Below are 17764 nucleotides of genomic sequence, written 5' to 3'. Positions count from 1 at the left end.
CTGCCAGCTGACCTACTGACTTTGGCAACATTAAGCACTCCTGCCAGGAGGAACCACCACTACAATCCCTGTTTATCTGAGCTGGCCTGCCCACACCTATTGTGCCCCCTCCAAGTGCCCCCCAAGGAGTCCAGAGTAGGGGGGAGCGCTGTCTTCTGCTCCTTGGTTTGTTTTGTCTGCCCAGATTGTGAAAAGCGCTTTCATCATTTTTGCACATCTGTCTGGTGAGCACTTCCACTTGGTGGTACAAGGATAGCACCTGGTCAGCATTCCATTTTTATTAATGTGTCACCCAGTGCAGGGAGATCACCTCTCCACTCTCTGCTGATGCTTTTATAGCTTGAGGGGAGTACTGCCACCACTTCTAGAGATTTCCTACAGCACCTGGTGAGAGCTTCTTGCTGGGCGGCAAGAGGCTTGCCCCAGCGTAGGCCCCCTGCAAGGGGAATCTTGACGTGTGACACTGGAGTGCCGGGTTGAGACCTCTCTTCCCTGCATCGCCACCAGCAGCTGAGGATTGCCCCAGGTGAAGCCCCAGGCTGCAAGGAGGGAGAAGTAAGTACTCACCCAACAACTGGGTCAAACAGCCCGTTCCTGGTCCACCAACCCTGCCACTCGGCTGCACCGGCTCTCTTCATGATGAGCTTGGTGCCTCTTTTTTTTTGTGATGCCGTCGGAATCCCCTGTTAAGGGGGGTCCACTCTCCCCACTCTCCTGCACCAGCTCTTGGATCAGAGCCCAATGCCCCGGTGTCTGCTCCTCTAGTTTGGAATTACACAGACCCCTGACTTCTGGAGGTACTGTTACCCCTGGGGCAGGCTAGACTGTAAAGGCTCGACGCCGGCCTCGAACCAGCGAGGGAGCTGCCCCTTCAGGAAATGCCGGGCCACTGAAGACTGGCCTGATCACTCTACTGCCCCACTAGGTGAGTGAGCATTGGAGGATGGGGTAGCTGTCCTGCGCTACTCTCGCAGGTGGTCATGCTGGGTACTACCAGGGAGTCTGTATTAGAGACCTGCCCCGGAGGGGACCAATGCCTCAGAGTCCCTGCTTGTCGCACAGCCTCCAGGCTCACCCCTGAGGAGAGGAACGACCGTACTGTAAGAAATAGGCACGCATTAAGTTTTGCCTGTGTGTCATAATGTTATTGAATGATGTATGTGGGGACCCTTATGCCTACATACCCAAAAGCCATTATAAAAATCATATGGCAGCTAACACAGCAGGTCCAGAGTACTATATAAGGAGTACGGTCATCATGCCTCATGTATGTAGGCTAGCACATAATGTTATCCTGCCCACATGTGTATTTTGTAGAAGGATGGTTGGATCCCATGCCCTGAGGAGAACCACGGATAATGTATTGTATATCAGTAGGAGTTATGATGGTATCCAGGATTGCATGTCTCCCCTTTAAGAGTTTGCACAGTAGTTGTGAATGAGGTCACTCTGACCTATGGTTGTTATGCCAGTACAGTGGTATTCCTAGAGCACATATGGTACTGACTCCAATTCCAATTCTGTTCAAATGATATATTTGCAAAAAACCTATATTTTTATATAATCCTGTGTTGAGTATCTTTTTGTGGTGTATTTATTGTCTCGCTGGTGTGAGCGGGTTGCACAAATGCTTTACACATGACCTCGGAGGATAAGCCTGACTGCTCTGTGCCAAGCTACCAGGGGTGAGCGCAAGGTATCCTTGGTGTGCGATATACTCGCAATGGCTAGAGAGGTGGGTTGTGCCTGGTTGACATGCATACCCTTACCAACCAGAAACCCCATTTCTAACAGGTACACCTTTCTGAGATGGGTTCAACTGCTTTCTATGCAGCCGACGGCGAGGGTGAAGGTGAGTGGGATGGTGTCTCACTGGTTCTCTTTCCATTGCTGTACTAAGCAGAGTGCCCATTGTTATCCCTGCAGTTCAAGTTAGCGATGGAGCCAGTGGCATGTCGACTGCATGATGCATTACGGGGATGGGATGTGTGGGTTGGACAGCACATACATGTTATCTTCTTTTGGGCAGATGACACACTGATCTATTTAATAGAACCTGAATATTCAGTCCCTATCATGTTGGCACTCCTAGCTGAGTTCAGCGAATTATCCAGCCTCACAGTCAACCGCACCAAATCTAGGCTGTTCCCCATGGGTGGGCTAGCTGGCAGGCCTCTGGTGATTCTCCCCTGAACGGACTTACTCTGGGAAACTGAAAATATTAGGTACCTGGGAATCAGATTGATGTCCCCCTGTCCAAAGAGGAGATAGTGACTGCTATACAGGCGTTGAAGACTGCTTAGGCCCCCGATGGCGATGGCTTACCAGCGTCGGGATTTGGTGATATCAACATGGACAGAGTATTTCAGAAGTTAAAAACACCCCATGAGGTTCTGGAACATTCTGCATTTATCCATAATGGGAAAGGTGGCGCCCATTAAGATGATTGTATTGCCCCCCGTCTATATATTTTCCAGGGGGTCCTATATGAGATCTCCAGAAAGATGTTCATAGAACTAGATAAACTTATTGTTGAGCTATTATGGGTGTCAGGGAGGAAGCGGGTGAGCCTTTCTACACTTAAACGTACGTGGGGTGGGGAAGGCGTGGAAACGCCTTAAATGGAATATTATTTTGCAGGCCAACTGCCACATGCAGCTCATTCGTTCAACGACAATGAAAACTGGGAAACTCGTTTGCTTAGGGGCACCTGTGAAGACTTTTCCCTGCCCAAGCTCTTAATGATGGGTCCTGGGGTCCTGTCTGAGGTGCCAGCCATAGTCAAACAGGTGTGTGTGTGTGTAACCTGGGAGCAAAGGGTTAAGTGGGCACTGCGCCGAGTGCTGTTCGCTTTTGATTTGCCGATACGGTTCCACCAACCTTTCACCTTGATTGCCAAATCGATGTATGTGGTTAGGTGGCATGAGAGGGGCTGTGAGACCCTGAGAGACTTGTACCCAGACGACCGGTTTGTTTCATTACCTGGCACCATGGCCTCTTCTGGCTTGGGAACGGGACAATTTCTTCAATATGCTAAAATATCGGCGACAGCCCGTGCAATCTCTGATCTGGCTGTCTTTTCCAGAGGCACCCCGGAATCTCGGATCCTGGTGGCCTTGCTGATCTTGTGGGGGTGGACGTAGGCTGATTTTCCACCTCTACAGGGCCCTGAGGGAGGACTTACCAGCTGCTGAGCTCCCTGTGCACAACAGATGGCATAATCTACTGGGGACACCTTTACTGCTGAAGGACTGGGTTGCCATCCACAAGGAGGTCAAGTCCTTTTCTTCTAATGCCAGTTTTAAACTGACACAATTCAATGTAATACATCAGGTGTACCTATCCCCCATTATCTTAGATAACATTTACCCCATTAGACCCTCCTCCTGTCCCAGGTGCAACCATGCAGATGTGGACTTTATTCATATGATATGGGGCTGCTCATGCTTAATCGGATATCAGGATGAGATTCTGGTCTTCCTGGGTGAGGCCACTGGGTGGACCATCCCCAAAGATATAGGGCAGTGCCTCTTTGGACGGGTCCAGATTAAAAAGAAAAATACGTTGAATAGGAAGTTCCTATTGCTGGGGCTCACATTGGCCAAACGTAGGATAGCTATCCAATGGTTGTGACGAGACTGACATTTTTGATGTCAATTGTGGCAAAGAGCTATGGGTTCTTAATTTTTATTGAAGTGACAGCTGGAGTGGAAGGTTCGGAATGAACTTTCTCACCATGTTTCTTTGAAGTAGAAGGAACTTCCTGCATTTTTTCCTTCAGACAGTGCACTTTTTTGGCTAGTCTTTTTGGAGAAAAACTCCCCACAGATCTTTTCCTCTTTCTTGATGCCACAGTGGTGTGTGTCGCTGTCATCATCGCCATCAGAGAGATTCTCTATGGATTTACGTTTTTGGAGCCAAAGCAGAAGCCTGGCCTCTCTGACTGTCAAAGTTTTGTGAGCAAAGGTTCTACAAATTTTACAATCTTTCACTTTGTGCTCTGGGCGAAGACAGTAAATGCAATCCTTGTGAGGATCCTCATAGTGAAGCCTTAGCTTACCACAGGTGTTGCAGGGTCGAAATAGACCTTTCTTGGCTGTACACATGTTGTAGAAGTCACAGCTGTCCAAGTACAAAACAGTATTCAAAAGATTTCCTGTCAGGAAAAGGTAAACAGAGCAGAGCTCAGGGAGACTCCCTTCACACGATGTGCGGTAGAAAATCTGAGAGACTGGAGCCTCTGTGTTGAGGTTTCTGAAGGGTGCTCTCGCCTGATTGGCTGGACTTTGGGTCATTTCTAATAACACTAATAAGCTATGAAAGTGAATGTATTTTTCCATTAACTTCAATGTTAAAAATTTAAATTTACTGCTTTGTATGTACTGTGGGACTCTCACTTCGACGATTGGGAATGGTTCAAGCATGTGAATCTATGAAAGATAACCCAATCCTGGAGAACTTTGTTTTCACGTTGTATTTTGCCTTTACTTTTTTGACTATCTTCCGGACTACTTCATATATACATTTCTGCCACCTCTCTGACGCATTCTTCCATCTTGTGCATATTTACTCTCCTTGCGAACAGGTTCAAAGTAGGGTTAAAGACTATCTTTACCTCCCAACTTCTTTCAACCAATGCTTACCCACATTCAGAAAAATCACCAGCCTTAGCCAATAGAACGTTGTTGGAAACACGTTTTTTTTCCCTTAATTTGTGATGAATGTTCTGGGCTTGAAACATTGTGGCAGTCACAGGACAAACCCCATATTGTCAACTAATTGACATTCAGCAAAATCTTGAATACTGAAATCACACCACTATGTCAATATGAGGGATCCCACAACTTATTCCATGACTGTCAGTCTGTGTTCAGACCAATGAGAGGAACTAATATAATGAAAGAAGTTCTCCTAGCTTTAATGAATACTTGCAAATCTGAAGTGGTCATCCTCATACATCCGTCTGAAGCATATAATACAATAAATGAATAATCAAAGTAATGCTACTGCATCACTGACTCTGCCTTACTTTAGATCACAACCTTCTAAACAGCTGCAGTCAACATATTAAAATATAAAATACACATTCCTCCAGTGAAACAGTAAAATGTGCCATCCCCAGGGGATCTTCCTTCTCCACGTTGATTTTGCATCATCTAACAGAAGTGATCTCGCCAACATGGCTTAACATCCCAGGTGAGGCCAGCTGCCGGGGAAACAGCCGGCATTCTAGGACAACGTGTGTCAGTCGCCGGCAATAATTCCCTACCATTTGAAATATATCCGGCCCCATGAAGGAAAGACGACGGAAGGGAGTTGTTCTTGTCCCCAGGTCGCCAGTGACGCCCTTTTAGTCCGTTCTCCCTATGCCGCATACACCCAAGCGGCAGCGAGAAACACCGCAGCCTTAAAAGAACAGAAAGAAACAACGTGGTGCAGCCTGGTGGCAGAGACGGACGGCCGCCGAATATGCATCACAGGAGGCCAGGGGGAGCTCGTCCCAACAAAGACAGCCATTTCTATGGGCCATCAAGGCAGCGATATTGGAGGAAGCGGCGAAGCCATACAAGCTTGGTATAAGAGGACAGCCAAGGCTTGGCGGTTTATGCACCTCCACCCAGGCCTAAAGCATGGCAGGCACCTGAGTGAGAAGCTCCTGCACTTAGTCCCAGGGCCCCATGGTGGCAAGGTGCGCAAGCACAGTGGGCAACCTAAAAAGGGGTGACTTTCCACCATAGCACGACCCACAAAGGAGCAACCCCCTGGCATCCAAACACACACCCTCAGTGGCGCAAGGGCAGGCAGGGTGCAAACACAGGTTCGGCCGCCCAATGCTTTTCTACAAGGGGACCCCGGGGGTCACAGAAGATGCTGCAGGCTAGGTACAGGGGGTCGGTTTTGGGGAACCAAAGGCTGGACAAGGAGGAGGGCCGCCTGCTGGATGCTGCAGCACTGAAGGTTGGATTCCCCAAGGCCACGGGGCTGCGGGTGCAGGGGTACCTTTTGGCGTCCAGAGTCTTTGTCCGGATCTGTCGCGGTCAGGAGGGTCATCCAGATTTAGGCTGCAGGCGTCATCGTGTTGGACAGGAGGGGTCAATCTAGGGTGGACACTAGGACACAATCGCCAGAGGAACAGCTTAAGTCGGTTGGGCCACCTGGACATGGGCTGTGGGCGCCGGATGCAGAGTAGGCAGGACTCGCACGTCCGTGGCAGTTCTGGAGTCCTTTGCCGGTGTTTCTTTCTAGACAGGTATGCTGTCCATGGGAGATCTTGGTCCTCTGGCAGTCAGTCCTCTTTAGGCTTTTCAGAGGTCGCTGGTCCTTAAGGATGCGTTACCTTTTGGTTGTAGATCTTCAGAAGCTGGACAGGCCTGTAGGGCTGGGGCCAAGTCAGTTGGTGTCTTCAGTCTTCTCTGTTGAGGGGTCGGCTTAGCAGTCCTTCTTTTCTTCTTTCTTCTTCCTGAGGTTGCCAGAATCTGATGAGCTAGGGGAGCCCTTAAATCCTGGATTTAGGGGCGTTACAGGGGTCAGGAGGCAGTAGCCAATAGTTACGGTCCCTGAGGGTGACTACAGCCTTCCAGTGTCCACTCCCTTTGGGGAGGGGGACACAGACCTAACCTTATTGATCCCAGTCCTCTAAACAAAGATGGAGGATTTTGCAAGGAGGTGGGTCACTTCAGCTCTGGACACCTTCGGGGTGGTCCCAGCTGAAGTGGTCACTCCTCGTTTCCCTAACTTTCCCGCCGGACTTGCCGTTAAAAGTGGGGCTTCGTTTGGGGGGCGAGCATCTCCACTAGCTGAAGTACCCTGGGGCACTGTAATAAGATGGTTGAGCCATTGAGGCTCACCGCCAGGTGTTACAGTTCCTGCAGGGGGGGGAGGTGTGAAGCACCTCCACCCAGTGTAAGCTTTGTTTATGGCGACAGAGAGCACAAAGGCTCTCACTCCATTTGGTCAGAAACATGTCTGGAAGTAGCAGGCTGGCACAGAAGTTTGGCTAAAATACAGGAGGCATCTCTAAGATGCCCGCTGTGTGCATTTTACAATGAATCAAACACTGGCATCAGTATGGGTTTATTGTGCTGGGACGTTTGAGACCAAAGTTCCCAGACTTCAGTGAAGCCATCATGAAGCTGTGGAGTTTGTAATGACAAACTCTCAGCCCATTTACTTTATATGGCCACACTGCACATACAATGTCTAAGAATGGACTTAGACACTGTAGGGACATAGTGCTCAAGCAGCTATGCCCTCCCCTGTGGTATAGTGCACCCTGCCTTAGGGCTGTAAAGCCTGCAAGGAGGGGTGACTTACCTATGCCAGAGGCAGTGGTTTGCAGGCATGGCACCCTGAGAGGGGTGCTATGTCGACTTTGTCTTTTTTCTCCCCACCAGCACACACAAGTTGCAATGGCAGTGTGTATGTGCTTGATGAGGGGTCCCCCAGGTGGCATAATACATGCTGCAGCCCTTGGGGACCTTACCTGGCCCCAGGGCATTTTGTACCATAGGTACCTTTTACAAGGGACTTTACTATGTGTCTGGGGTGTGCCAATTGTGGAAACAATGGTTTTGGGAATAAACACTGGTGCTGGGGCCTATTAGCAGGATGCCTGCATACTCTCAGTGAAGTCAGCATCAATATCAGGCAAAAGGGTCCCTTTCCTACACTAACCCTATCCACACAAATCCCAGGCTTCTGAGCAGCCCACCTCATGGCCAGGGAATTTCAGATCACTCATGGGTCTGGGCGGATGAAGTGACTACCCACCTCCTGACATTCAAACAGGCTGAATACAGGGATGTAGCCACTGACGCCCTAAGGCCCAACATTGTGCGATCCAGCATTACTTATAAGAAGTTGGGGTCAAAGTGGGGAAACTCTAAGCATGACTGGATGAGAGAAATGTAGCCAGCCTTTGGATCCCAGAGATTGTGAAAGACACTGAAGAATGAGTGACCGATATTGCCCAAGAGTTTACAACATGCTACAAACTCTATACTCATCACTGCACAGTACTACCGCTGCGAAATGCCGAGACTTCTCAGCTGACATACAGCTCCCGACGCTTACACAGTCAGATACTGATGACACAGACCAGGAACTCATAGAAGCAGAAGTATTACAGACGATCCAGGCCCAGGCTTCTGGTAGGGCAGTAGGCCCCAATGGCCTCCTAGTGGAATTAGAGAAGCTCGTGGTCACTAACATAGCACCCCACCTCCTACATTAATGAAAGACAGGAGAAAGGCTCCCTGCCCAGGGACCAAAGACAAGCCACGATAATAGAAATGCCTGAAGAGGGTAAACGACCACAATCGTGTGCCTCCTATTGGCCGATAACACTCCTAAATGTAGAAGCGAAAGTCATGCCCAGTTTGCTATCCAAGAGGCTGCTCCAGGTAATTGACATTTTAGTTCATCCAGACCAATCCAGCTTCATGCTGGGTAGAAACACCTCTCAACCTCAGACGCCTGCATGGAGTGCTGGACCAGGCACCCACCCTTCGAGAGACAGCTTTGGTACTATCAATGGACACCTGGATTGCCTTTGACACCATAGAGTGGCCCTTCCAGTTTGAAGTCCTGGCCATGGTGGGCTTTGGCCCATGATTCGGTCTTGGGTGAGGCTCATCTAGACTACACCAATAGCCTAGGTCAGGGTAAATGGTGCCACGTCTACCTCCTTCCCACTGCGACAGGGTACAAGACATGGGTGTCCACTTTCCCCATTGATATTCGCCCTAGTCCTCGAACCATTGGTGGCTTGGATCAGGGTTGACCCGTTATACAGAGGCCTATGTTGGACTGAGGACTGGGAAGACAGAATTTCTCTTTACACACACAACATCATGTTGTATTTCTCTGACCCCTCAACTACCCTTCCGAGGGCAATGCACATCTTCAACATATACCGGCTCCATTCAGGATACACTATTAACTGGGAAAAATCCCTTATTAATTCCCTCCATGGACAGGTGCCCCGTCTGCCTAGGGGTTGCCAAGGCACAATTGGCAGGGGTGGCGCTCTGCTACTTGGGGATATACAAAACAGTGGCTCCAAAAGACTTCTATGTGTGCAATCTTGAACCACCATTAGATCGCTTCTGGCAAGCTAACTCTAACTCTAACTCTCTCTCTCTCCTGGATAAGTCTACCCTGTTGAAAATGATTGCGCTACCCAGCTTCCTATATATGTATTGCATAACACTCTGTACCCAGTCCCCAATAGCCTTTTTTCGAAACCTTGAATCTTCCAGACGTACAAAAATACTATTGGGCAGCACAACTCACCATAGTGAACCAGTGGGTGTTTCTTCCAGAGGACGAGCCAGCCTACCGTATGGATAGGATGGTCATGCAACCGGGTGGCCATCTCAGGGCGCTTACCAGGAATCTGAAGTGGTGACCCTTTTCTGACTGTGGTGATCCTTACCACCTGGCACACAGCGCTCAGGGCTTTGGGAAAAATCACATAGGCTATGCCCCTCTGGGACACCACCAAATTAGGCACACTAGGGACACCTCCAGGGTTCGATAAGTGGGACCTCATAGGACTCTCCAAGGTTGAGATATGGAGGGATAATCCCATTTGCTGACATGCAGAAAGAATATCAATTGGCCCCCTCAGAAGTCCTTCGTTACCTGCAAACTAGACATGAGTTACAAATGGCCATTTAAAAAGGGGTAGACTTACCGGAAGCCCCACCCCTGAAAGATAGGTTACTAGATGAGCACATGCCCAAGAAGGCGATCTCCCTCACCTACAAAAAAAGTATAAATAATTCTCCAGACACTCTTCTCTACCTAAGGCCACAATGGGACATGGACTTGGAAGGACTGGACCATGAGGAATGGTAAGAAGCCCTGGTGTCCCCCAAGGAGGTGGCTGTTCCTGCTTCCGTTTAATCCAGTTAAAAATTCTACAATGAAGCCACTATGCCAACACAATCATGGTTAAAATGCATTCTGCATTCTCTAAGTGCTGAAGGAAATGTGGGCTGGAGGGTTCTTTGTTTCATACATTATGGTCATGTCCAGTTATTGAGGAGTATTGGCAGGCAGTGCTCACACGATTGAGTGCCATATGTGTGCCAGTTTAACAATTTCTGCTAAACTGTGTCTTTTGAACATATGGGATGTGTCAGACTTACCCAAGATGGATCGACTGTGGGTGACTCTGGGGTTAACCACTGCCAAGGGCAATACTGTGTGGATGTGAAAGGCAGAGAAGGCACCCCACCTGTGAGACTGGGAAAACAATACAGACTGGCCATGCTAGCAGATAGATCAGTATATGAAAGTCAGGGATGCCCTCACAAATGGAAGGAGATCTGGGAAAGTGGAACGCAAGCAGAGGAGAACTATGTGGTCCCCCGCTGGGGCTAGGACGAGAGCCCCGACAAACAGAAGATACTTCATAGTATACTTGCCACACTCTCGTAGGGAGAGATACAGGAGACTGAAATTTTCAGCTCTATCCAGTCCTTTTACTGAAGTCATTCTTTCACTTGTATTTGGGGGACCAAGGGTTTGGGGGGGAAGCACACGGTTCAATAATTTCATCTACTGCTACAGTGAAGGAGTATATGTTGTTTGATCTGTACAAAAAAAAAAAAAATTCCAGACGTGTGCAGAGGAAATACAAATTCATGTTGAGAAAACAACTGAATTCCAAACAAGATCCCCTAAGGACCGGATGAAGGGCAAATTTTATGTCTCAACGGATCCAAAACTGAAATCACGATCAAGGGGAGCCACTCAGGATTTTACCTTCAACTTAAAATACCCCTTTCCATCTCCAAATACCCACTGTGGTGAAGAACAGCAATCTTTTCCTGTGGTCTTTGAAAGAACCCCCCCACCCCCCAATTGCTTCTACAGAACCACAATTATTACTGACTACAATACACTAGGGTGCTGCAAGGACCGAGGTCCAAAATTCCTCAAGGTTAAAACGCTAAGCAGCATGAATGAGCCTGAACATAAAAATACAGAGCACACCAGTACTCCATTCCTTGCCTACTTCAAATGGCTTTGAACAATATACAGATTGCACTGTGGAGCAAGCCCTATTTAGCTTTAGAAAATTATTCCTAAATTACTGGTTGCCGGCTGAGATCAAACACCACAAATCGGATTGACACAGAAGTTCATGAAAAGAAAAAAAAAAAAGAATCACACGCGAAAAACAAGAGGTCACGGAATTTAACTCTGGAAAGTTGTGGATCATTGAATTCCAAATTTCCTTTAAGACAGCACTGAAAAAACAACTTTCAAGGAAGCCTTTGAACCCTAGTACTGGCCACCTGCCCTATGGTGGTGGGCCTTCCGCTGCCCTTGCACAAAAGGATGCCCACTCCCCTTTTCAATACACTATGAAGAGACCTTGGTTGTTGGCACATTACAAATCAAATGAATCAATAAACCAGGTGCAAAACATTATAATTGAGAAAGTTTTATTTTGCCCCTGTAATCACCGTCACATTAAAGTAGGAGATACCTTGGAGCCGAAGTCTGGCGGTATCTAGTGGGAAAAACACAGTCATGGCCGTCACACTGCCCTGCAGGTTGAAAGAGGAGAAAGAAGTCCTTGTTAGTACATCCACTGATCATGTAGGCACTATCACACACAAAGAGATATACGACTAGAGACACAGAGTTAAAGATATATGTTGTCTTCTCGAGTGGAATGCAAAAACCAAAAGGTCTCAAAGGCTTAGCTGGGCTTAAGTGAGCATACTTCTAAAAATACCCATTCTCCAGAACTGCAGCAGATTTGTCAAGGTGGGCATATGAGACCCACTTCATCTGATGAGAATTAGGTTTTTACGACAGACTCTCTCCAAGTTGTGCTCACGCTCCAGTCTACAAGACACTACTTTAAGTCAATCATGCAACCTCTGCCTAGAACTCAGATGAAGAAAGCAAGAAAGCAAGAATACAGTAGCCTCTGTGTCTCCATTAAGTACAGTTTGTTTCCCAGGTGCACACATCAACAGCCAAAAAACTATCATATACATCTTTCTAAAAGTGGTATTTGTAGAAAACTGGCCTCTTGTTTGCAGTCCCCCCCCCCCAACACACTTTTTGCCTGATATCTGATGCTAACTTGATTGTGTGCTAGCATCCTGCTAACCAGGCCACAGCACCAGTGTTCTTGCCCTAAACTGTACCATTGCTTCCACAATTGGCACAACCCTGGCGCATAGGTAAATCCCTTGTAGAAGGTACCAGTGGTACCAAGGGTCCTGTGGCCAGGTAGGGTCCTTACCAGCTGCAGCAGATTGTGTGTGTTGGTTGGGAGAAAAAGGTAGAGTCGACATGACATCCCTCTCGGGACACCATGCCCACAAACTACTGCCTGTGGCATAGTTAAGCCACCCCTCTAGCCAGCCTTACAGCCCTATGCCAGGGTGCACTACACATTAGGTGAGGGCATAGCAGCATGAGCAATATGCCCCTACAGTGTCTAAGTCAATTCTTAGACATTGTAAGTGCAGTGTGGCCATTTTAAGTACATGGGCTGGAAGATTGTCATTACGAACTCCACAACTCCATGATAGCTTTACTGAAGTCTGGGAAGTTTAGTATCAAGCTTCTCAGCACAATAAACCCACACTGATGCCAGTGTTGGATTCATTGTAAAATGCACACAGCGGGCATCTTAGAGATGCCGCCTGTATTTTACCCAACCCTTTAGTGCAGGGCTCACCAGTCTGTGCCAGCCTGCCACTAGCAGACAAGTTACTGACCCCATAGAGTGAGAGCCTGTGTGGTCTCTGGGGTCAGAAACAAAGCATGCTCTGGGTGAAGGTGCTTCACACCTCCCACTTGCAGGAACAGCAACACTTGGCGGTGAGCCTCAAAGGCTCAGACCTCCTCTTACAGTGCCCCAGGGCACTCCAGCTAGTGGAGATGCCATCCCTTTGGACCAGGCCCCACTTTTAGCGGCAGGTCCGGTGGGAAAATTAGGTAAAACAAGGAGGAGTGACTACTGCAGCTAGGACCACCCCTGAGGTGTCCAGAGCTGAAGTGCCCCAACCTCCTTGCAGAATCCTCCATCTTAGTTTGGGGGAGAGGGATCAATAGGGAAAGGAATGTGACCCCCCTCCCCAAAGGGAGTGGGCACACAAATGGTGTAGCCACCCTCAGGGACAGTACCCATTGTCTATTGCCTTCTGACCTCTGTAACACCCCTAAATCTAGTATTTAGGGGCACCCCTGGGCCTTACTCACCTGATTCCTGGCAATCTCAAGAAGAAAATAGAAAGAAGAAGGACTGCCAACCTGACCCCAGGAGTGAAGACTCCACCCTGAGTTGACCCCTCCTTGCCAACACAACAACACATGAAGCCTGAATGCAGAGGACCCCTCTAACCACAACTGGATCCGACAATGATACCCAACGCCTAAGGAGACCCCTGCACTCGCAGCCCCCTGGCCTTGGGGAATCTAACTGATGGTCCAGTAACATCCGGCAGGTGCCTCCCCTACCTGTCCATACTTTGGTTTCCCGGAAATGAACCGCTGGACCCAGCCTGCAGCATCTTTTGTGACCCTTGGGGTCCCCCTATTGAAAAGCATTGGGTGTCCAGCTCGGTTTGAACCCTGCACTCGGCTGCCCCTGATCCGCTGAAGATGTGCGTTTGATGTGAACCTGTGGCCCCCCCTTGGGTGCGGACCTAAACCCCCCAGGCCTGTGTCCTGGCACAGCAGGTATTTACCGGCAATCTCCTTTCTATCGCACATGCCCACTTCTCATAGGATTACATTGTAAACCTGATGTCAACTTCGACCTCTGGACCAGCCGACCCGTGTTGCTGGTGGTGCACTTTAGGGTTCAGCCTAAACTTTGACCTGTGGACATCCTAATCCCCGAAGACTGGAATTGTAAGTTGTGCTCTTAACTGTTAAATGTGCTAACACTTTCCCCCCTAGGACTATTGACTCCTTTGAATAATTGTACTCGGTGTCAACTTTTGAAATAGAAAAGGATAAGTTACTTATCTGTAAATCCTAGTTCTCTTCCAGGGAATCCTCATCAAAGTCATAAGCACTGAATATTCCCACCCATGTTCGGGGACCCCGGAGCACATATAAACACACATGTATATACATTATTAAATGTATATGTAGCATTAAAATTGTGTTCAGGGGGCATGGCCAAGATGGCGGCGTGAGCAGACACGTTCGTCTGAGCTCCACCGCCCGGGTCCCAGTAAAAGCTTTGTGGCCCCGTCTTTTGGAGCCCCAGGCTCTCCTAGCTGGCTGAGGGGGACCGGGAGACTGTGGACGCCTCGACGGAGAGGCGGGCCGCCCTCCGAGGAGAGCGGCGGCGGTGTTGGGCCTTGCGGTCTGGACCGTGCTTGCGGTCAGCGGCCGCGGCGAGGGGTGGTTGAGCCGAGTGGGGTGGCTGGGTGCGGGACGGCCGGGGCCCGCGTCGGAGCAGCGGAGAGTGCTGAACCTCGCAACGGAGGGCCTGAAGCGGAGCGGGGGTGCGGCGGGTCTCCGTGGCCCGCGGCGGCCATTTTTTTTGGGCTGGAGGTCCCGAGCGCAACACAGCGCAACACTGCATATTTGCGCCCCTGCTCCAGGTTGGTGGAGCTTGGACAGGCGCTACAGGGTCAGGCCACCCATTGGCGAAGAGGCTCTAGACGTGACGGGCACGGGCCTCAGAGAGGCACTCGGGGCTATGACGTCCTCCAAGCCAAAACGAGATCAGTCGGTGAGAGAAATGTTGACCAGATCTCACCCGGTACAAGGCAAGTCGACTGAGGGCCTGGCGGTGGGACGGTCTCCTGACGTACGTGGGGAGACAGAGGAGGACGGGGAAGCCCCGGTCACGAAGGGTTTCATTACCTCATTGTTTCACTCGATGCGGAGTGACCTGCAGGAACTTTGTAGAGACATTCTCCAAGAGGTGAAAGAGCTACGAGTGGAGGTCACGTCTCTGGGCGAGTGGGTGGCCCAGGTTGAAGATGGCGAGATCTCTCGTGGCGAGGAGTTAGCGGGCATGCAACAAGAGGTCATACGCCTACGTGACCAGCAGGAACTCCTGCAGTCTGCGGTTGAAGACTTGGAAAATAGGTCACGACGGCATAACATTCGCATCAGGGGTGTGCCACTCGGAGCAGAGAAGGAGGACATTAGTGAATTTGTGGTGGCGCTGTTTGACTCTGTGCTTGGCCTTGAGGGTGCCCGGGAGATTACACTAGATAGGGTCCATCGTGCGGGCCACAGTGGCGGACCCGGAGAGCGTCTGCATGATATCCTGGCATGTGTTCATAATTATGGGCTTAAAGAAAGCATCTTGCAGAAGGCCCGTAATCTTCCACAGATTCAATTTCGAGGGCACACGCTACACTTATTTCAAGACCTCTTGATGCGGACTCTGTAGAGGCGATGCAAATTTAAGCCCATCACGGAGCACCTGCGGGCACACTCGGTATCTTACTCTTGGGGGCACCCTTTCCGCCTCATCTTTCGTTGGGAAGAACAGCTCTACCAGGTGAAATCAGTGCAGGAAGCGAGAAAGATTCTTCGTTTGGAGGGAGACACCCAGGAAGAGGGCACAACTATGGTCATGGCTGACAGGGATCGACCGCGATGGCGGCGTAAGGAGAGGAAGAGGAAACAGCAGCGACCTACAACATCGGAGCAGGCCTAGGAGCGGCAATCTGTACTTAGTAGCGTGGCCGCTGGAACACATGCTTAATGGCTGGAGGGCTGGGATGGTGGCTCGGAGGTGGGCCGCAACAATTCAGGTCATGTGACTGTAGCGACGGGACCTGGGCGGCGGAGCCGTTGGACGCTATACGACGAACTTGAGTGATTGTGCTGCCCCTGTTGAGACTGCCTCTTAGGAGATGAGTGATAGAGGACTTTATGGTTATGAGCACCTGTTGTGCGTTATGGTTGTAAGTTGGTGTGCTTCCCCTGGATCTTGTATACAAGTTGTCTTGGCTGCCGGCCCCCCTGGTTCGGAGCGGCCTTGGGACTGGTTTGGGCGCAGGCTCCCCCGGTGGAACCTCCCCATGAGAGATTTTGATACTGGGTCATATGTCTCTTAAGCGTCTAAGCTTGAATGTCCGTGGTCTTAACAGTCCGGCTAAGAGATTAGCGATCCTGTTGACGCTTGAGCGCTCTGTTAGTCACATTTGCCTCTTACAGGAAAACCATTCTACTGGCTAGGGACACATATTGTATGCGCTCAAAGTGGTTTCCTAGACAGTTCTGGTCCTCGTCCTCCACGAAACATGCTGGGGTGGCGATATTGCTCTCAAAGACCTTCTCTGGGGAAGTAATAGCAAAGATACGAGTTACAGGGCAGACTCCTGGCCCTTAGACTACGGGTGGGGGCTTTCTGCTTTACCATTGCTTCTGTGTATGCCCCCAATACACAGCAAGAATCCTTCCTGAAACAGGCGATTGCCCCGGCGCTTGCGACACCAGATAGTGCCGTTTTAGTGGGAGGTGATTTTAATTTGGTAATGGACAATGAGGTTGACAGATATGGGCACCGCTTTGGGTAGACTGGTGCGTTGACGACGGCAGGGCGACAGTGGTTGGCCGAGTGCAGACTGGAGGATGTTTGGAGGAGAGCACATCCTTCGCTTAGGGACTATTCCTTTTATTTGGTGGCTACCAAGACGTACGCACGGATTGACTTTTTTTTGGCCTCACAAGAATTTGCTTCTCGAGTTCAAGAGTCCACAATAGAGCCCAGGGCCCTTACAGATCATGCGCCTAACACGGTGGAGGTTGGGGTGGATGCAGGTCGGGTGGGCAATTCGAGCTAGCGTTTTAGGGACAAGATCTTGCAGAATAGAGAAAGGGAGGAGTCGATACGACGCGTGATTTCGGATTATCTTAGCCACAATGATGATGGGACAACCAGTTTGGAGACTCTGTGGGAGGCTCTGAAGGCAGTGGTGCGGGGGAGGTAATGTCGCTATCAGAAAGAGATAATAGGGCACGGAGGGAGCAGAGGGCGGCGCTAAAACAAAAGGTGACCGCATTGGAGCAATCCCATAAGTCCACGGGTGCACCGAGAATTTGGCGGGAACTGGAGAAAATGAGGCAGCAGTTGAGGCGGTTGGACTGGGACAGGGCAGAGTATGCGATAGCAAGGCTTAAGCATAAATATTACATTGGGAGTAATAAGTGTGGCAAGCTCCTGGCGCATCACTTGATAGCATAGCGCGCGGCAGCACCGATAAAAATGGTTCGCTCACCTTCAGGGAGGGAGGCCCACACAGATGATCATATTGCAGAAGCGTTCGCCAAATATTATTGAGTGTTATATACGGCTGATCCTCAGAGCGATGCAAATCCAGCCGCATTCCTTGAGGGGTTAGAAATTACTCCGCTTGGTGAGAGGGAAGCGTCTTCCTTGGATCAGCCTATCAGAGTAGAGGAGGTTATCTCGGCAATATCAAGGCTAAAGGTGGGGAAGTCTCCCGGCCCTGATGGCTTTACGGCGCTCTTTTATAAGACTTTCTGCGTGGAGCTTGCACCGCTCTTGGCACGTCTTTTCAACTCCTTTCAGGAGTCGGAGGCTCTTGTGCCCAGCATGTCCGAAGCTACCATTGCGGTGATACACAAGCAAGGGAAAGATCCCGAGGAGTGTTCCTCGTACAGACCAATCTCGCTTTTGAACATAGATGCTAAGCTCTTTACTGGAATACTGGCCCACCGCCTTAATCCCTATATGCCAGGTCTTATAGATCCGGACCAGGCGGGCTTTATACCCCATTGTCAG

The 17764-nt window shown here is 49.8% G+C and overlaps 1 protein-coding gene across 1 annotated transcript in view; it reads right to left on the bottom strand.

The window, feature by feature from the left end:
- SLC25A17 (solute carrier family 25 member 17) overlaps positions 1-17764 on the bottom strand; it is a 329224-nt gene that overhangs the window by 203307 nt on the left and 108153 nt on the right. The window contains exon 3 of the mRNA XM_069231144.1: positions 11504-11564. Coding sequence (XP_069087245.1) covers positions 11504-11564 — 61 coding nt within the window. The remainder of the gene's footprint in view (positions 1-11503; positions 11565-17764) is intronic.

The sequence above is a fragment of the Pleurodeles waltl genome, chromosome 4_2, assembly GCF_031143425.1.
Source record: "Pleurodeles waltl isolate 20211129_DDA chromosome 4_2, aPleWal1.hap1.20221129, whole genome shotgun sequence".
NCBI classification, from domain to species: Eukaryota; Metazoa; Chordata; class Amphibia; order Caudata; family Salamandridae; genus Pleurodeles; species Pleurodeles waltl.
The sequence above is the reverse complement of the archived record's forward strand: the minus strand, read 5'-3'. Positions and strand labels throughout refer to the sequence as shown.